The following is a 22,528-nucleotide window of genomic DNA, read 5'->3' as shown; positions in this document are numbered from 1 at the left end:
ATTTACTCATTCTGTTACCTGGGGAAATTTTGTGTTCCTTGTTGACCATCTGTTGCTAAGCAACTACCTAGAAATCCTACCCTTTCAATTTTCAAGATAGCTTCATAAAACCTACTAGTGGCTTGTGCATCAAATGCTGCAAACTAAGTTCATTAGACCTTAAAATAAAAATTTTTCAGATTAATTTTCAATGAAAAATACCATACATTTTGAAAGTTATTTGCTTCCATAATAATGAAACATACCCCCTCTGAATGTTTTTTTTATGCCAAACACTTTTTCTTGAACCTATCCACCTTCAGTTTTTGAGTTTCAGCGCGAAAACGCAAGTAACTATGTCAGGAAGATCAGTGGGTTTTTCGTGTGGGAGTAAAGCAATAGCTATTTCAGGTCATTGTGAATTGTAGGTGAAAGTTAAAAAAGGTCAGGTTTGCTTGCTATGCTTGCTTAGCATCTTGGTATAGCTGCTGCACGTAGAGCTTGAAATGTAGAGGATAAAATCATTTTATCCTGCTAAGAGATCTTGCTGAAATGATCGGGAGACTACATAAGTTTGTAGGCTTCTTATTTTATCAGTAAATAATACCATCTTTCCTTAGGAACTGTAATTTTTTAGCTCTCTCGAGCCAATACTGAAGACAATGACGCATATAAGTATCTACACCATGGAAAAGACTCAACCCCACTTGATTAATAACTATAAAAATATTTGATTTTTAATAACAATATTATTATCTTACACATATGTATATTAAAATCATTGCATTAACTATAATAATATTTCATTTCTAATGGTAATAATGTCATCAAACCATCTCAAGTTTTGTAGAATTTAATATCCAATACACAGCTCTAGCCTACTCAGAAAATTACACACCGCAGAATCAGACCTGTAAATTATTTTTAGTAAGTCTTGAAGTTTTTAATAACCAATTGAATTTGAACTGTAAATACGTCAGCAATCCTGCAGGTGATGGCCTTCGTGTAATAGTCTATTGTTTATTGTAGTGTGTGTTTTGTTTCATTCTGAAATACAATTAGTTCTCAAAACTGACGAAAGATGGATTTTGGAAAATAGGAAAATTATGTAGGAAAACTAACTGTTCACTGAAAGTTACTATTTTTCTGAAAATCCTTGGATGCCAAGCTTCAAAATGACGAGTTCTTTATTAAAATCCGTTCAGCCGGTTTCCAGTAATTTCCATTACCGGTTCAAATTATATATATAGATGATACGTGAACATTCTCTGCACCGCTGTGGAGTAACGGTTAGAATGTCTGACCGTGAAACGAGCGAGCCGGGTTCAAATTCTGGTTGGAACAAGTTACCTGGTTGAGGTTTCTCCTTGATTTTCCCTCAACCCATTAATAGCAAATGCTGGGTAACTTTCGACGCTGGACTCTGGACTTATTTCACCAGTGTGTGATAGCCATATGCACCTTTCTGTCGATCCCATGGTATGACAACTGTATCAATTTTAGTGGAAAATGTATTGAAAAATAAGTCAACAATTGATGTATCTGATCCAATAAATTTTTCTAATGAAATTGTGTTTTCTTTCTGTGAACGTTCCCAGGAAAATTTATTTTTTGCTGCCCTCGTAATTGCGCTCGAGTAGCCAAAATTGTAAAAGCACTTATTTTGACATTATTAACATGGTGGAAGAAAAAAAATAATCTTTTTACCTGCCCCCATGAGAATATTTGCTTGTTAGCAGGATCTGTTTCATCTTTTCATACTCATCGAAGGAAATTACAACTTCAGTATCGTGAGAACTGAACAGTAGGTGCTGATGTATGCTGCAACTTTGACATATGTGCTTCGCACTCCTCACGGCTTTATTATAGACCGGTTCTTTCTGTATAGTTTACAAAAATGCAGCTGTCAGTCTAGTGGTGGAAAGAAGAGAGCTAGTGAGAGAGATAGATGACCTCTTGATGTAAAATTCAAGAAGTATTCCTATAAAATTTCATTAGAATGAGGAAGGAGTTTTATGGACTTGCTATTGCTTGGGACAACCAGCTTTTTGCACATACTGCAAGATATGATCCTACTCCTTAGAAACCGTAGCAGAGTCGTGCTAGTTTTATTGCTTCCAGGGACATTTAACACACACAATGTTGGTTAATAGAATAATTCCAGAACTCGTTTTTTGTTCGTAACTGCGTCTACAAGTTGTCTTGTCTCTTTGAAACATAACTTGGAGACGTAAAAGTAAGTTATAGTGTATTCGATAATTAACGTGGTGCATTATTAGAAATACATAGTTGGTAGGATAACATGTAGTGTGTAGAACAATGTTGATTGCATAGTTTTTAGTCACGAACGTAATAATTAAAAGCGATTAAAATAATAGCAAATACAGGTCATTTTTGCTGTAATAATAATAATAATAATAATAATAATAATAATAATAATACAAATCCGTGGCGCTACAGCCCTTTAAGGGCCCAGATCAACCAGCTGCTGGCCTCACGTTCACATGCCGAAGCAGAGGTGGACGATCATTAACCTAGAATGGAGGTATTGTGTGGTTAGCACGATGATCCCCCAAGCCATTATAGCTGGCTTTCGTAAACGGATTTCGCTACCTATCGTATCTCCTCAAGTGCATCACGTTGCTGAATGGGCACCCGTCCCATGCACTGACCGAAATTTCATGAGAAAATTTCTTCCCCCATTAGGATTCGACCCAACGCGCATTCCGTAATGCCAGTCCTATGCAGGATGCCTTAAACATCGACGCCACGGCGCTGGACAAATGAAGAGTACAGGGAAAAAACTTGATAAGTTCAAAATTATTGATTTTATGTTTCAGATTGCCATGTAATAGTTCAGGTAGTGCGGATTTGTGTAGTTTGACTGTAAAGAATAACAACCTCATTACTTCAAAGAAATTTAAAAGAATGATAACCCAATGACAATAAAATATAATGGGCCTTGAAACTTTTAACGTGCTCTCCTGTAAAAACAGTAAAACGTGACTTATCAGGTTTTTCCCCTATATGCCTACTCTTCAAATACAGTAGACTTTATTAAACACAAATGTTTACAACTTTCAGTCATTTTTATTTGTTCCAGAGGCCTGGCTCGGGACCTTGTAGAGTGAGAGTGGTTGTTGAGTATTGGTGGAATGATAATAATGGTGAGAGAAAACGGGAGAACTCCGTAAAAAAAACCCGTCTCGTCTGCTTTGTCGATCACAAATTTCTTTGTGAGTCATGGAGATTGAACCCGGGTCGCTACGATGAAAGATAGTTTTTTTTTTTCTTTGTATGAGAAAGGGCTCGAAAGCGAACACCGCAGACTCCGAACTCTTATTGTGCCTTACCATTCTTTTTTTAGTCCGAATGGCCGTTTTCTTTATAGTTATCGTGGCTCAGCTATGTGGTGCCATCAAAGTCTGATAAAGTCGCACTAGAGCACCCTTTCGCCCACCGAAAGCGTAACTTACTATGTCTGCTCAGACTGATGTCATCTATACGCCGGTAACAATACTACATCACGCCTTACAATTTTGAGGTAGATACTATTGAAATAATGACCATGGATATTGAAATGAAAGGTGACAATGTAGTTATACCTATAAGGAAATGTGAGAACCCCCCCCCCCCAAAAAAAACCTCTCAGCAACTTTGTCTTTGTCCACGACAAGTATGACATCGCCGTCACCGAGATTTGAACCTGGGTCCGCAGCCATCGTAAGCCGCTGTTCTGTCAATTTAGCTATCAAGATGGCGATGAATCTACCTAATACCACAGTCTAGTATATACAGTCACGAAGCTTGAGGTTGCTAGGAACAAAAGCCTGTGCAGGTACTATTTCGCATTGTCTGGAATGAGGCGATAGTAGCGATCCTAGTGGCTAGCAACTATCTTGGATGCATATTTACTACGTATTGAGTTTCGTGACTGTCTATATTAGACTGTTCTAATACTTTGTAGAGTCAAACTTAAAAGCACATTACTGTATGTTGAGTTTGGTTCCTTGGCCTTTCACAGCTTGTTGAACAGTTCTTGGGCGCTTCTGCTGTCAGTGGGGGATGTGCAAGCAGCGACTTCATTCGGCTATTTGAAAACAAACACTCTGCCCTGTGACTTCTCAGTATATTTACTGACAGGTCCGAATCATCGATCTTGAAGTTTCTTGTGGAATTTATTTATGTTACACCGAGCAGCAACCTCTTCATCCTGCTCAGGGCTGTACAAGATGTAATTACATTCTGTAATACTGTAAATTGTGATCTGAAATTGATTTATCTTTTTATTTTATTTTACTTGGTTATTTAACGATGCTGTATCAACTACTCCGTTATTTAGCGTTGATGGAAATGGTGATAGCCAGATGGTATTTGGCGAGATGAGGCAGAGTATTCGTCACAGATTACCTGACATTCGCCTTACGGTTGGGGAAAACCTCTGAAAAACCCAACCAGGTAATCAGCCCAAGCGGGAATCGAACCCGCGCCCGAGCGCAACTCCGGATCGGCAGGCAAGCGCCTTAGCCGACTGAGCTACGCCGGTGGCTGAAATTGATTTAAATTATGTTACTGTTTAATTGTCCACTTTAACTGCAATGGTTATTTGAATACCTTAAAAATCATCTTCGGTGGTCTAGCAGTTTTCATGCTAATGACCGATCCGAAATTCATGGATCGCACTAGAAGAATATTTGGTGCAAAATGAAAATGTGTACACTGACATTCAAAGATATCTGACCTCCAATTTTCTGATCGTGTAAGCGAACTTTCTAACCACAGGAAGAGTCAGAACCAAAGATATAACAAATTGACAAACTTTGAAATAGTTCCGCTAGTTCTCAATAGGTGGCACTATTATTGGAACGGGTAAAAAAAGTATTTGGAAAAATGTTCACGTGGATTATGTATCAATTGTTCTCATAATTGACAATATCAACAGTTTCCCGCTAAATCTAGTATTTTTATAGTTTAATCATTAGAGAGAGATGGAATTTAGAATTTTGTAATATGGGTATATTTATGTACTATTGGTGACACTGACTGTTACCTTCGCCATCTATTCATAGAAGTAATAACTAAAGAAGCCACACTTACACGAAGTAATTATCGATCACTATCGATTAGTTGTGGTCAGTTACCTTTGAACGCCAGTGTACATAGCGTACAATTTTTACTTGCGATCGTGTAAACAATGTGAGAAAGAAATTGTAATTTATGTAAGACTAACGTAACTTTTTAGTACCGGTAGTGATAATTTTCTAAGGGCAAATAGTAAAATTTCTTAATGTTATTTCATTTATTTTATATAATTTTTGAAATCTATAAAAACTCTTGATGTTCTAATATACATGTATATATATGTCATGGTTTATTTAAGAAGTTGTAATAAAAATTCTTTACTAAGATTTAATTATATTTGTTTGCACTAATTTCGTGATATTGTGTTACTACGATATAATACATTCATGCACAAACGTCTGAAGTTATCAGAATAACCAGCACAGACGCTATAAGAAACAATGACGCAACGCAGATGTGCAGTTTTCATCCGACAAATGAATGATTAGCCACAAGAAGAGCTGAATGGAGACGCAGAAGGGTTGGATTGTGCGAACGTACAGTATCAGATACTCCTAAATGAATGGCTGGAGAGGAACGAATATCCAGTGAAAAGGGGAAATTCTGTGGATTAAGATAATGCGACAAGCGAACAAGAAGAGTTACCGTTTTTTTGGGCTGTGTAGTAGATACAAGATAATGACCTATTACTATTGATAAATTGATCATTCAATAATTTTATGATAATTGAAGCGTGAGAAAATTATCATTCAGTTTTGGAAACATTTTGACTATATTCTGAACGATAACATGTTATTCTGCATATATTAATTTATATTCTAATGACAGCGCCAGAGATAGTAAATTCCTCCGTAAAGATGGGTCATTTGTAGTCCGCATTGTATTAGAACCGGGATGCCGCGTCTGTGGCTCAAGTGTTCTTCCGTCCATGCGGCCCGGATTCGATGTCCGGTTAGGTCGTGATGGAATTTTTTATGGGAAAAGCAGATTTTTCAGAGGGATTTTCTCGGAGTACTCCCGTTCCCTATAGCATTCCACGAACATCTCCATCTCCCTTCATTTCATCTATAATGTATAATAGTAAAAATAGGCTGGAGATCCAGTAGCTCAATGAAACATATCCTGGACATTGGATCGGTCGTGGTGGTGTCATTTCTTGGCCACCAAGGTCACCCGACCTTACATGATAGAGCATTGGATTGGTTAAAGAGCGAAGTTTAGAAGAGCAAAGTGGAAATAAGGGAACAATTGATTGTTCGCATTTTAAATGCTTGTGATCTAATTAAGAAGTATCCCAACCAGCTAAAATTAGCAACACGGGATCTGGCTACATGCGCCACGCGGTAGCATTTTTGAACATGTTATATAAAGAGAAATGCACAATTATACAGGTAACGATCTCTTAATTTACTATCGCTAGCACTGTTCCCGTTCCTCATAGTTTCGATAGGTTTTGTCCAAAACCGTTGAGAATAATACATATGTTTATATAATGTTTTTCCTTTAGAATCGCTCACATTACCTCTCCTCAACCTATGGCCCCTTCCTCCTGAAACAACCTGTATTAGAATTTAATATGACAAAATATGAAATTATTCTATTGCGAATTACAGTTTGACATTCCGTCTTCTGCACCTATCGTTTTCTACTTACATTGCACGCCATACTTACTTACAAATGGCTTTTAGAGAACAAATCCATTTTAATATTATCCTCCCATCTACGTCTCGGCCTCCCCAAAGGTATTTTTCTCTTAGATCTTCCAACTAACAATATATTTGCATTTATGGATTCACCCTACGTGCTGCATGCTCTGCCCATCTCAAACGTCTGACTCTAATGTTCTTAATTATGTTAGGTTAAGAATACAATATGGCATATAGAGGAAGAGGTACAACCAAGAGCTGTATACACTCTTTAAGAATCCTGATATCTGTAAGTACATCAAGATATCCAGATTGAGGTGGCAGGACATGTAATGAGGATGAAGGATGAAGAAATTGTAAGGAAAATAATGACACTACAATTGGGTGGCCAGTAGGGGGAAAGGAAGGCGAAAATTGCGGTGGATATATGGAGTGAATGGGGATGCTGTATCATTATTGGATCGGGACAGGTGGAGGAGAGTTCTTGGGTAGGCCCAGATTCAGAGATGAATTGTAGCGCCATGGAAGATGATGATGATGATGATGATGATGATGATGATGGTGAATACAATGCGTGCAGTTCTGTGTTGTGTAATCTTCTTCATTCTCCTGTAACTTCATCCTTCTTAGCCCCAAATATTTTCCTATGCATCTTATTCTCGAACACCTTAGCCTCTGTTCCTCTCTCAAAGTGAGAATCCATGTTTCACAACCATACAGAACAATCAGTAATATAACTGTTTTATAAATTCTAACTTTCAGTATTTTTTAAAGCAGACTGGATGACAAAAGCTTCTCAACCGAATAATAACAGGCATTTCTCATATTTATTCTGTGTTTAATTTCCTCTCGAGTATCATTTATATTCGTTACTGTTGCTTCAAGATTGCACGCCACATGATGAATTAATGTGCTTGCAGACATCGCCACTATGAGGATGAAAACGAGTGGGCGTGCACCAACTGGTTCGAGTACATGCTGGTGGTGGTGCTGGCCAGCCTCCTGCTGCTGGGATCCCTCACCCTAACGCTCTTCTGGGTGCTGTATTACCGAGGCGGCTTCACATGGACCGAAGACCCCAAGCATCAGTTCAACCTTCACCCCGTGCTCATGGTCGCCGGATTTATCACTTTCAGCGGCTTTTGTGAGTATTACCGCACCAACATACGAATGACCTTAGAAAACGTTCTCAATACGATTATTAGTTCATTTTCACATAAAAATGCAAGTCTCCCCCTTTATTCTCATTGTATTCCCCTCGTTCTCTTTTTATTCCCCTCGTTCTCTTTTTATTCCCCTCGTTCTCTTTTTATTCCCCTCGTTCTCTTTTTATTCCCCTCGTTCTCTTTTTATTCCCCACGTTCTCTTTTTATTCCCGTTACTCTCCCTGCCTTCCCCTTGTTCTTCTCGTCTTCCCTTTTTCTTTTTCTTGTCTTCACATTGTTCTCCTCGTATTTCCTTTGTCCGCCTAGTATTCCCCTTGCTGTCCTTGTATTCTCTTTGTTCTCCTTGTATTCCACTTCTTCTCCTTGCATTCCCTTTGTTATCCTTGTATTCTCATTATTTTCCTTGTATTTCCCTTGTTCAGCTTATATTCCCCTTGTTCTCCTTGTATTCCACTTGTTCTACTTAAATATTCTCCTTGTATACCCTTGCTCTCTTTGCATTCCCCTTGCTCTCCTTGTATTCTCCTTGCTGTCATTGTATTCCCCTTGCAGGGCCCGCCAGGCCTGAAATATACCCCTGATCTTAGGGAGTCCATAAATCCTGTGTCACTTTTTCCAGTCCGTTACAATCAGAGCTCAATTTTTATTGACAAAGCAAAGCTAGTTTTTTTAAAGGTTTTTTTATTAATTTGTCCTACAGAATAATATCTGTAATATTGACAATTAATATTTGAGGAGAAAAATTCGCTTCGGCGCCGAGGATCGAACTCGGGTCTGTTGGTTCTACGTACCAAGCGCTCTGACCACTGAGCTACGCCTAATTCAATCCACAGCACCGGACCGAACCTTCCTCCTTCAGTGTTTTCCTTTGTGGCCGGACCCCAAGTTAGGCATATATGTTGACGTTTTTTTTATGTCCAAGTCAACTGCCATTATACAAGGGGCGCACTCAACTGAGTGACTGTTTGGCCGGGATTCCGCAGTTAAGTGCACAGTAATCTGTATAGAAATATGCACTGTTAGCTATGAGAATATTAAAGGTTTTTTTATTAATTTGTCCTATAGAATAATATCTGTAATATTGACAATTAATATTTGAGGAGAAAAATAATGGCATATTGACTTGGACATAAAAAAACGTCAACGTAAGCTTATATACCTAACTTGGGGTCCGGCCACAAAGGGAAACACTGAAGGAAGAAGGTTTGGTCCGGTGCTGTGGATTGAATTAGGCGTAGCTCAGTGGTCAGAGCGCTTGGTACGTAAAACCAAGAGACCCGAGTTCGATCCTCGGCGCCGAAGCGAATTTTTCTCCTCAAATATTAAAAATATTAAAGCTAGTTTTTGTTCATGTTTTGAAAGTTACTTTGTAAAACTTTATGCAAAATTTTGGTGTCGAAAGATGTTGATAGAAAATAGGTGCCAGTCTCGGGCTGTGATGATATTACATTGGAAACGGCAGTGAGAGTTACATCAATACTGGGGCAAACTGTGACAGATGCTTAACCATGCAGCTTGACCAACTAGGAGAGAAAGTACGAGGGGAAGCAGATAAGAAGAAATGCTCCATAAAAGCACTGTAGCATGAATCTTAAATAGGAAGAAAGATCAGTTGTTAAGGTTCAGTAACCTCAGAAAATGCTATAAGCTTTAATAACCAATAATCATTCCAATTAACATTTTCTATACAAAGAAAATTAATTAAGATTTATTATTAGATATTCTGTGGGAGTACCGGTATTATCTTCACAACGAGAGTGAACATGACTAAACTAGGAAAAAATAAAATTGAGTATGTCTGTAACGCTGATGTATCACACACATGTGACTATAAACAACTGACAGGATACGAGGTGACATTTCAGAATTTCCTGGAACGTTTATGTTGTACGGTACATCTCTCTTTAGTGATGTCATTTAATTGGATTTTTCAGTAAATATCGTATTTGAATAATGATTCCGTGCAGTAACTATGGATCCAGTTTTACGGCGAATAAAATTTTAAATTTTGGTGTAAGAATTTGTTTAATTCCGGTATTATTTCGCCCAAATGAAAACTTATTTTTTTTTTCGCATTTAAAAATTAACTACTTCACTTTCGACATGTAAAGTACATTACTGAATATTCCTACAAAGACTACAGGTCTGTATTACCAAGGGAATCTCAAGGATTGTTCTGTATTTTAGCAGTACTTACAATTTTTTATCGGTCTTAACCTGTTGTATATAGAAATTAGTGTAACAGTCTCGTATACTTTGTGTGAATAATATAAATTAATAGGCATCAGAAATATTCAGGCTATTTATGGTCTACATTTAAAAATATATAATTCAGGCTATTTCTGCTTTACATTTAAAAATAAATTCACTCGAAATGCTGTTCGAATATTAAATTCAAAATTCTGTATTGAATAGAGTGAATATTGTATTCAAAATTTTGTACATAAAATAATATCAATGCCAAACAGATTACATTTTAATCACTTACAGTTTCAAAAGAAATTTCTCTACCCAATTGAAACAAAATCGTAAACCCAGCTAACTCCAAATCATTGCCATGCCTGCCAACAATACAGTGGTGCGGAAACTTAGCTTCGCCAGAGCTTATTGTATTAATTCACGCACATATTCATGTGACTTCCAATAATATAGGGGAAACTCGGCTAATTTCGCAGTACGGATAATTCCGCAGTAGTGCATATATGACTTTACTGCGGCTTTGCAATAGCGTGAACGTAAGTTTTGAGAGGCTGTCAACAGGAGGCATGTCCTCTGCAGTGCTATAGAAAAAAATCAAGGCTATTGGTCGATACGTCTGTCGGCAATACAGTGAAACATCGAAAGTTGGTTGTTTTTCGTGTTTTGCTACACAACTGTGAAGAAAGTGAGCATTGTTACATATAAATTGTTCCTTTTATGTTACTTTCATAGTGTATTTAATCATTATTTACAACTGCGGAATTAACCAAGTCCTATTGCGGAATTACCAGAGTTGTTCTTTTTCAACTGCAATGTATGTACAACTAAATATATTTGCATTTTAATAGGTCTCTTTATCTCATTTGGTAATGAAAGGTTTCGTCCATGTCTACATACCTTGATAATATTTTTCAATAAACATTTTGATAAAAATATGATAGATTAACTTCTTAATATTGCGGAATTAGCCGAATCTCCCCTACATTTTGGTAACTTTAAATAAAAATTTCGTGAAGAAAATAAAAATTTGTCTTGAAAAACACTAATTTCGAATAAATTCATTTTAAAGTCAAAATTTTAGAGTATACAGAAAATTTCACGAAATTAAACTTACGATACTTTGAATTGGAAAGGCTTGAAACATATTAAAACTTTTGCTTTTATTAGCTGAGAAACCGCATTTCGCTAATCCGTGGTTAGCAGTGTTTCTAGCAATAACTCATTTCCTGATTACGTATTTCATAAATGATCTAAAAGCTAAAATGTCGAGCTTAATTGAAAATCTAAACTTCACATTACAGTGGTAACGAAGTCATTGTGCTAATGGGTATTGATTGATACTGAAAATTCACAATATACAATTGGGTAACTTTTTATCAACAGTAATGCCACTAGAGGTTTTGATTTATCTAGAGAAAATCCAAAACTCGAGTGGGATTTAATTGACTATTACCGATTAGAAGAAAGTATATAAAGATTACAAAAAATAAAGTAGGCATACTCTAATACAATAAAATACTCCACCAAGCGAAAACGCTTCTTTGTTCAACTCGCCGCAACTCTGGAAACAGGAAACAATTTTGAGTAGCGACCACTTTTAAAGTAATTTCCATTCTATCTCAATATTTCTCTCTTTGACCTCCTATCTAAAGTGAAAAATAAAAAAGTTTGCCACTTACCTACTTTTCAAGATGTAAATGTCTATTCTGAACAGGCCACATCGATGTTATTACTTTTTCCTCACTTTTCAAAAAAGATTTTCATTTCGAACTGAGCTATTAATTAAAAAAATTACAGCGCGATTGATTGACTATTGTAAGAGCTACGACATGATAAATGTTTAACGAAGCGGAAAATACCGTATAATAGGGCCTCACATTAAAGCAGTGTTTACCGATCCCTTACAGTTCTTTCCGAAGTTGTAGGAACGTGAACATACGTCACTACTGACGTCAACATAGCGTTAGTCGTATAGCGGGGTGCGAAAATTCTCTAATAGCTTGCACTACGTTATGCACGAATTAATAATCCCTTTATTGTTCTCAAACAATTAAAAAAAACACAACAGCTTACATCACACTACGCACGAATGAGTAATCCCTTGAGTTTCTCACAACAGACTGAGGTGAACTGCATGCATGTAACGCCCGACAAACGCTCTTCAACTTCGGCGCGTACGATAAGCACACTGAGGTAACATTCTCTAAGTCCCATGTCATCGTATACGGATGACTCTGTACCTGTAAAGGCTGGTTGACAAACCGGGAACGGAAACGAGAACGAGAACGGAAATAATGTTAAAATAAATGTATTTAAATGTGAGCATTCACAATAGTTGATTTTGAATGCTTACATTTAAATACCGGTACATTTATTTTAACAATATTTCCGTTCTCGTTGTTTCCGTTCCCGGTTTATTGTGAACCAGCCTTAATAGAATCTTTAAAATTAATTGCATAGGACGTAAATCACAAGATGTAATATTAGAGTCAATATTTTCTTGTAAGGCCGTGTCTCAAACTACATTTACAATTGAAGTGAACTAGATTGTTAACTAAATAGCCGGATATGACGTCAGAAATTACAATCCAAAACTACATAATGCATAGCAATCAAGTCCGTAGTAGTTAATAAACGAAAATGCTTGCTTGATTGTTGACTTGTATACTAAACAAACATGGATACCTCATTAGCAATTGGGGTTATGAAATCTGCAGGTGGTTTGGAAATAAAATGCCAGTATGTAGAAGAATATGTTAACTTTGAACATTGACATTGTTAGTACCTGCGTTCATTTTTTAAATCTTGTAATATTTCAGGCCCTTATCTTTTCGACATACTTCGATTGTTGATAGCAAAACGTAATTTTCATAGATATCTCTTGAACATTTTTTTACGTGTCTACAACTTTCTGCTCTTCTTTTCTAGGATCTGAGGAAACTTCCATTCAGTTCGTAAACCTGAGAATCAAGAATTTGTTCACTAAGAAACTGTTTATAGTACAGAATTAACATTTCTAAAAAGTAACAGCTGATACTCTTAATGAAGCAGTATGAGAGCACTGTCTTCTTAATTGTATTATACCGTAATGTCATAGTTTTCAGAAAAATAGTCTATGATGGAGGCTATGATTCCGGCATACATGTAGAGACCGATTATTTAGTCCTGACAGTTTGGCGACGCGAAAGAGGGGAAGTAATAGGAGTAGTGGGGAGAGCTCCGGAATAGAGATAGGAGCGAGCCGTCAGTAAAGAAATGCAGTACAGCTTAACTGTACAGAAAACACAACGTTCTACCGCACGCGTGACATCCGATCGCTCTGAATGCAAGCGACTGACTAACCTGAACATCCCTTGGCATAACCTAATGGACTCGCCTGACCCAGGCGCACATTGTCGGCGACTGTCAGGACTAAATAATCGTACTGTAATTTACAATTCATGTTGGAAAATAGTCCGCTAAGCCTCGTGTTAATAACATATATCAAAATATAATTAATTATTTATTCCTTCTTATGGCTTAAGCATTGAATTACATACAATTAGTATAAAAATTATAAATTGAAAATGATGAGTAACTTATTTTCAGTATTTGATCCATCAACAAGTTTCAATAAATAAAAAAGAAATAAAAGAGAGCTTAAAATAAAAAAGTATAGAATTGATATCACTACCTAAAAAAATAATACATATGAAAGGAAAACATTGAAGTGTTACATCATATTTAGTTTAATACTAACGTTTTTGCCCTTTGTAGGGCATCTTAAGGTACGAGATACAACAAAATATCATCTAAAATCAATTACAAAACTTGCTTTACATTTGGAAATGACATTACTTGGAGTAAAATATGACATAGTGACAATATTAATCATCCACAGCAACATTGAAATATCCTGTCAAAATATTAAAAACAAATTTAAAACGATGTGAATTTGCATAGCTATGAAATAAAACTGAATACGTGATGTTGGCATACAAAGTAGATCTCCATACATGGTGTCCTAAATATATTGTGTTGCCAATAACTTGTTGAAAGTAAATAGAAAGCATACAGAAAGTGGAAATCAATGTGGTGATCACAACGAAATCAATAAAATACTAGAAATATAAAAACCTGATATTATTAAATGTGGAATCATAAAAGCGTATATAACTAATTTCATGGAGTGAACATTTAACAAGAATTTTACTCGCTCCATGAAATTAGTTATATACGCTTTTATGACTCCACATTTAATAATATCAGGCTTTTATATTTCTAGTATTTTATTGATTTCGTTGTGATCACCACATTGATTTCCACGTTCTGTATGCTTTCTATTTACTTTCAACAAGTTATTGGCAACACAATATATTTAGGACACCATGTATGGAGATCTACTTTGTATGCCAACATCACGTATTCAGTTTTATTTCATAGCTATGCAAATTCACATCGTTTTAAATTTGTTTTTAATATTTTGACAGGATATTTTAATGTTGCTGTGGATGATTAATATTGTCACTATGTCATATTTTACTCCAGTCATGTCATTTCCAAATGTAAAGCAAGTTTTGTAATTGATTTTAGATGATATTTTGTTGTATCTCGTACCTTAAGATGCCCTACAAAGGGCAAAAACGTTAGTATTAAGAATAAATATGATGTAACACTTCAATGTTTTCCTTTCATATGTCTTTCTTTTATATGTAATTCAATGCTTAAGCCATAAGACGGAATAAATAATTAATTATATTTTGATATATGTTATTAATCGTACGGTAGTTTATAAGTCAGCTAGTTGCTAGTCATTATCATGTAGTATAGACTTGACCTTTGAGACACGGTCTAATTCTGTTGATGTGAGTTTATTAACATGAAGTTGATGTTCATTTTTTCTCCTCAGCGATATTGTTGTATCGTGTGTGTCGCTGCTGTCGCCGAATCTACGTGAAGCTGTTCCACACGATATTCCACGCACTGGCCATCCCCTGCATCGTGGTGGGCTTCATCGCAGTGCTCGACTCTCATAACCTCAACCCCGGTGGAGCCATCCCCAATTTCTACTCGCTCCACAGTTGGATGGGTCTCGTCACGATGGGACTGTTCGCGCTCCAGGTATTCAAAGTGGTAAATACCGGTAACAGACATCCCCAGAGCAGAATCTGCTTCTTCCCTGTCTCTGTCATATGGTGGTACTTGGCCATGGGTTACCAATACATGCACTGGCTTCAGGGCTTCTCTTCACAACTGTCGTTGTATATTGGTGTGGGCCAGTTTCACCAATACAATCAAGAACTATTAATAATTGATATAACTATTATATTATTAACAATAATTCAATGATGACGAGATATTGTACGAGAAGGTACTTACCAGGGATTACATACTAAGATAGTAACAAAAGGTTTACGATGAGGTATAATCCTTTTAAAATGAAGGCTGGTTTCTTTACTGCGATCCTAATTGGTAATATTTTCATGAAGAGGTATGTACAATAGACCTATATCGGGCATTTTTCTTAGTATATGGCATAGGGGTTTAACACAGACTCTTAAAATTTATACAGAGTGTTCAAAAAATATGGAATATTACTCATAACTTCAATTTTAATTGTACAAAAAATAGCTTTATGCTTGACCATGCCGAAATGTAGTAATTATACACCTGGTAGCAGTCCTTTAATGCATGTCATTAAAGTACACCTATTCATTAAAGTTCAGGTTTTCGATTAATCTCGGATATGCAATCGAAAGACAACTAGGGAAACGTCACGGAGGCTGGAAATCCAATACTGTCGCAGAAGGTTATGTTCTGTTACTATAATAATTAGCGTTAATTGTAAATAATCAAATAAATTCAATTTGTCATCTCGGTTTTCAATGTCGAATTCAATTTCAAGGTTATATCAAGATTAATGTCTACCTTACTCTCTAGATTATATCAAGGTCGTCGACATTCGTTTCCCGGAAAGAATCAATACTTTCGCGTCTGCGCACATCTCACAATGTATGAGGTAGGCTATTGCACTCACATAACAAGAACATGAATACTTATGAATAATTTCAAGTTAGAAATATGGTCGAGCATAAAAAGTCGTATGAAACTTGCCTATAATGGTAATTAAGACGCTCGTATGAAAATTATGAAACGAGCGCTAGCGAGTTTCATAAACATCCTCGCGTCTTAATTACTACCATTATAGGCTCGTTGCATAATGTACTATTATGGACCTACAAAAGCTGTTTGAGATAAACCATACAATATGATACTACTGTTCGAAAAAAAGTTATTCAGGTATACAGGGTGTGACATTAATAATTAATTGTTTTACATAGCACCCTATATTAAAATTTACATATTTTTTGCATTAAATGTTACGTATGAATACTTAGAAATTTGGCCCATTCATCCGTTTCATGTCATTTAACTGTTTATTAAACTTGTTTCGTGGACTTCAAACTTGAAACAAATAAATACAGTAGAGCATCGATTATCCGAATACCGATCAACTGAAACATCGGTTAACCGAAAGCGTTCCAGTCGGCAAATTTGAATTTGCGCGCGCGCCATGTAGGAGTTTCGCTAGCGTTGTTTGCGAGATTTAGCTGCAGTCTCAGCTCTGAAAAAAAAAAAAAAAAAAAAAAAAAAAAAAAAAAAAAAAAAAAAAGTTTTGACTTCTTTTCCTAAACTGTAGGCCTACTTTAATGGCCGTTTTGAATTGTCAAACTAAGCTAGTCAGTTTTCTGTGTTATTTGTAAGACGTGTGATACAAAATATGTACTCTATGCACAGTGTTGTGTTTAATAGGCCTATCAGTGTTTCTTTGTTTCATACTGCTCCTCTGACACCGGTACAATTTGTTTTCGTAAATGATCGGTTATCCGAAAAATCAGTTATCCGAACACCCCCGTCCCCAATTGTTTCGGATAATCGATGCTCTGCTGTATGTAAAATCATGTTGAGTTGGCCATAAAACTAAACAAAACACTATAACTAACCAAACTTTACAACAGATGCTCAAAATTAGAATCATTCACAGCCAAACAATGTCCCAGTCTATCACGAAAACAGTTCATTGTCTTTCTCACAGTTATATGACTGATCTCTTCCATCTCTTATCTACAATCATGCACAGTAGACCATGAAATTAAACAAGTCACTAACATCAATCAACAATTATCAGTTTTCATTAGTTTTATAGCCTACTCAACACGATTTTACATATATATTTGTCTCAAGTTTGAATGAAACAAATTTAATGACATGAAACGGGTGAATGGGTAAGATTTTTACGCATTCGTACGTAAAAGTTAATGGAGATTCGGAATAAGCTTATGTAAGTCTTAAAATAGGGTGCCATTTAAAAAAATAAAGTTTACTGTCATACCCTGTATGCCTGAGTAACTAACTTTTTTCGAACGTTGGTATCATATTGCATGGTTTATCTCTTGTATAAAACTTTTTTTTGTGAAATTAAAATTTAAGAAGTTATGAGTAATTTTCCATACTTTTTGAAAACCATTGTATATAAAAAATGTAGAGGTATGACTTAGATATATACGTATTGTATTTTTTAATTTAGTAGGCTTAGGAGAACAACAGAACATCTTCTCATTATAGCTGTTCTTCAGTTGCATTAAAACTGAAAACATTTTATAGTTTTACCATTTTAAAGAGCGAGAAATGAAGATTATTATACCACAAAGGAAAGTATTTTACTCGTCAAACTGCAAGAAATTCTCTATTAAATATCAGCACATCACCGTACTTTTTACGTTCCCTATCACTTTTTAAGTAAGATATATTCATAAAAAGAGAGAATTTCATTATAATTAGATTTTTTGCGGATCTTCCATAAATTGAGACTACTTTACTAGTCTCAATTTAACTACGTATTTAACGCGTAGTAATAGAAATTCTACCTACGATAGGTATGACGCAAATAAAAAATCGATCCATAGACCGATTTAGATTTTCGTCGTAGCTCCAACTGCAATGGTGCACTCTGGATAGTATCTGACGAACTAAGTGGTCTGTACTTCTCGGAAGTAGCGACATCTATGAGCCACGCTCGTAGAGTCGGGAGTGAATATTAACAAGTTAAGGACCCTGTCGTTGCACAAAAGATAAATAAATAGATTGTTACACATTAATAAGAAAATCGGTTTCTCTAGCAGTAAAATTAATAACTTTTGTTGTAAAAATGAAACTTTTACTTATGAAGAAGTAATGATAATTATTTCCATTTATTGAGTATTTCAATAAATTACATTGGGAACCATACTTGTAAAGAAATAACGTACTATTTTTTTTTTATTTTGAAATTTAATGAAAATGAAAATATTCCTTTCTAAATACAAGGTTCAGCGTGTCTGAGCTCCCATTCAGTTTTACGGTACTTTTGAAAATCCCTGTATGTTGTTTCAGGTAAAACTTTAGAGTTTCACCGTTAAAATGTAGTTAGCGTCTGGTTTATTTCGTATTATACGGAGGTAATAGCCACGTAATTAAATTTGAATGTTTCGGTGTAGAAGACTGTAAAATGTCATGTCCTAATATTTTCGTAATAACTATCGGTTCTCTTTTAATACGAAGTCAAAGACCTTTTAAGCATGTTCTAAATCTAAAGGATGAAAAGAGGACGGTTGATTACAGCTCGAGAAGACACTTCTGTTAACATATGGCGTTTTTTATACGCAGTATATGGCCTAGAGCAAATGAGTTAGTTTTTCTTGACATGATACCAAGTCAATGGGAGACAGGGTGAAACAAAAAAGAGTTTTTAATGTTTAGCCCAAAGCCTTGTTATTGTTATACAGATGCAGAAGTTGCAACCTGTTTTTATTATAGACCACACAAGAGGCTACAATAGCTTGGCTAACTGCACTTGGGTTGCTAATATAATTTCACCTTCCGTTCGTTGTTTTAAAGCGTTTATAGTATACACTTAAGAAACGCGGTAATAGTTTGAGTGTTGCGCAAAGTCCACGTGCTTGTGAAAGGGATTTCGTTACATAAAAACTTAGTTCATAATTAAATGGGGCTATCTTACAAGTTTCTGTATTAACTATAATGAACGAAGTAAAAAGCTTTAACATCCTTAATTCTATAGTTATTTATATGTTAAAATGCGAACATTCTTGGCATAGTTTTGTTTCAGAAAGTTAAAAATATACAAGCTCCTCTATACAGGGTGTTTCAAAAGATTTTTGTGACAGGCTAAGTGGTGAAAGATATGGCTATTTGCAACAGAAAATATAAATAACTTTTTTTTTAATTGGGCATAGTTTCAGAGATACAATATTTTTAATTTTATTTCTGTAAGAAATTATTTTAAAGTTTTCAGATGAACAGAAATGGTATTATGATGCGATTTCTATTACATGGAGGTTGCTATTACCTAATTAGGGTTGCAATAATATCGTAACAACCTGAAAATATCATTAAATACTCTTATTGTTAGTTAGAAAATACCGTTCTTATCAGCAGTGTTGTAGTTATCAACGTTTATCTTACTGAGGAGCCTCACCTGCATTTATAAATTCTGTACAGTGTGCACTCAAAAAAAAAATCGGACATGAAATGTAATATTATTTCGACATGCAAAATATTACAGCCGATTCAGTTTCAGATAACTGAAATTGTTCATAAGATTGATGTCATTTTGTATTATTTTTTGTTTCTGTGGCGTCTCCTCTGTACGATACCCTAAATGAACATTACGATAGCATATTTTTTAAACAAAATATTTAATATTTGTCTAGGATGAAGGTTAGAAGCTTCATTACCTAGACAACAGGTGTAATAATAAAATGATTAAATCGAGTTTATTCACTATTCAGAAGAATTATTTGCATTCTTAATTCTTCAATTACCAAATAATGGTCGGAATTACAGTCTGTCCCCCTGAAAGTTCGAATGTCTGTTATACTCTATCTGCCGTTTATCTATCAAGATGTGATCTATTTGGTTGTGTGTCAATCCATCTGGAGAAGTCCAAGTATATTTATGTATAACCTTATGGGGGAATGTTATACTTATAACAATTAAATTTTTCCATGTCGCAAAGTTGACTAACCTAACTAGTTACGTGTAGACTCTCTTTTCCAATAATCGGTTTAAAAGTGTCCTCCCGTACTACGGATATAGAGAGAATTATGTTCTTAAAACTGTCGTTGAAAAGAAAAGTCCCTTTGGAGTGGATATTTTTAGAATGGATAAAAAAATTAATTTATCGGATCATGAAGTAGAGCGGTGAATATCGTAAACATAGTTGGATTTCACTCGCGTAAAGTGTTCGGAGCGAGAATAATTAATTGCAAGAATTCTGCGCTGTATCAAGGTTACACCACCTTGTAGATTCGCCACCAAGTTTCAGGGATAAAACTACGAATGTGTTGTTTTGAACTTTATTTTGGTTCGGTTTACAAATGGAGAGGTAATTAATGAACTATATACAATATACAGGATTTTCTGTTCATATGGAACCACATTCCGAAATTAGTTCCACTCCACAACAAACTTTTCACTGTGATTCACTCAAAATGTATCTATGTGCCTATTGTCACTTTAATATTGTAGTCTTCGCGATTTAAAATGAAATGAGTGGAGGCACAGGTCTGTAGCTGCTCTCGATGCCGAGATGTTACTGAGAGAGTCCGCGCGGCATGGCTAATTTTATACGGAAATTCGACGCTGCCGTGTCCTTAGGGACGGAAGGACGAGTCATTGGACGCGGTCACATGAATTACATTGGTTCATGGCCTAATTACTAATAACGTTAGAATTCGGCTGTGGCATATAGTGTTGTAATGTAGGTCTAAACATTTGAAATTCTGGCATTTTTGTTTCACCACGGATTCCTGAACGGTGTACCCATTCTCGATGCGGGGAAAGACGAACTTTGCATCAAAAACAATGTAGACATGGTTATAGCGCTCTTGTGTTACAACTTAACATCTCCCTTCCGGGACTCTGAGATATAACGGAGAAGTAGTGTACTGACTTATCTCTCTACTTAAAAAAAAATTCTAATTTTATTTCTGTAAGAAATTATTTTAAAGTTTTCAGATGAACAGAAATCAACCTTTAACACATTGCACTCCCTTTGATCTTATGTAGCCTATGGTATACTTCACTCTTTTCACGCAAGACACATGACACTGCAGTAATGGATGCAGGTTGCTATAGTATTGTAATGATTGCTTATTGCTTTTAGTGGTAGAATAATTTGGAAAAGTAGCAGGTATGAAGCTATTAAGTGGGCGGGCGGTTTAATTTTTTGGTGATGGTGAAAAGAATTAGCTTAATGCTGTGTATTTTAGAATGACTTAGAAAGTATTATTTTAAATAGAATTATGTGACTGGTTACAGTAGATTTAATAATTTAACACTTTTATATTCAATACTCTTCAGAATTATAAAAATAAAGTAGTTAGTTTATGATAGGTAAAATAAAGTATGAAAAATATAGCAAACAAAACCAAAGTTATATAAATTGCTTTTCAAATATTTGGTGAGCATTTTAATTGGATTTGAAGTGTTTATTCTCGAATTACGGTTAAATTCTAGATCACTGACATCAGTTCAATCAGGCATGGCACTCTTTGATTGTTGAAGGTGTAGGAACATTCACTGAATCGTTAACACTTTGTAACTGAACTACAAACGCGAGGTCAGAAAGCGCCTTTTCTCTTGCCTTGCATTCTCGTACTCGTTTCAGTCTACTCTTTTTCGTTTTTGGCTCTGTTTTCGGTGGTTAATTTACACGCTTTCTTTCACGCCACTTTCTCATTCGTTCAGCCCATAATTTCGACATATTTTTAGGCAAAAAGCTTATCAACAATGCGAGTTCACTCACTGGTTTGCACTGTGTAACGTCACAACACTACACAGAAGATGTATTGCCCGGTAGCAGTCCCACATCCACTAAATTATGCATTAATTTGTGTAAATTGGTGGCCACTATAGGCCTAAACATCAACGACTTTATTTACGCGATAACATAGCAACGTACACAATCTCATAGCAACAATATGCTAAGCCCTCTTAAAACGTTCGATTCGTTTACTTCAGAAGCTTGAAAAAGATCTTCGGTTGGAATTGGATCCCTATTGTGTTTTTCATCTACATAAATATCCATTCTTTTTTTTTACTAAAAATTATTTTCGTATGCAACATTTTCGGATAAACAGATGCGTAGAAATGGAGTATGAACAAAATCGTCAAATAGTTAAGAATAAGATAGAATCACTTTTTATCAGGAATACTGAAAACGTTTATTTCTACGAAAATATAAAAGCTTTTAAAATACAAAATTAATTTTATCTTTTTGTCTAATACGATGAGAAAGATAACATATTCGTATTTTGTTGAAATTTAAATATACAGTCATGATTAGAATATTTAAATTATTTTTTATCATTAGTGAAAATCGTGCACAATATGCCACAGTACCGTAAAATATTACCT

At 35.4% G+C, this 22,528-nt stretch overlaps 1 protein-coding gene and 1 non-coding gene across 6 annotated transcripts in view; both read left to right on the top strand.

Annotated features, from left to right (window-relative positions):
- nemy (no extended memory) overlaps window positions 1-22,528 on the top strand; it is a 560,333-nt gene that overhangs the window by 507,942 nt on the left and 29,863 nt on the right. For all 5 annotated transcript variants that reach the window (XM_069819565.1, XM_069819574.1, XM_069819557.1 and 2 more), the window contains 2 exons: window positions 7,628-7,851; window positions 14,961-15,172. In XM_069819565.1, the coding sequence (XP_069675666.1) occupies window positions 7,628-7,851; window positions 14,961-15,172 (436 nt within the window). The remainder of the gene's footprint in view (window positions 1-7,627; window positions 7,852-14,960; window positions 15,173-22,528) is intronic.
- TRNAT-CGU (transfer RNA threonine (anticodon CGU)) lies at window positions 9,102-9,175 on the top strand. Its single transcript has one exon. It is a non-coding gene; the product is annotated as a tRNA-Thr (tRNA).

This window comes from Periplaneta americana, chromosome 1 (assembly GCF_040183065.1).
Source record: "Periplaneta americana isolate PAMFEO1 chromosome 1, P.americana_PAMFEO1_priV1, whole genome shotgun sequence".
Lineage (NCBI taxonomy): Eukaryota > Metazoa > Arthropoda > Insecta > Blattodea > Blattidae > Periplaneta > Periplaneta americana.
This window is presented reverse-complemented; position numbering and strand designations above follow the sequence as displayed.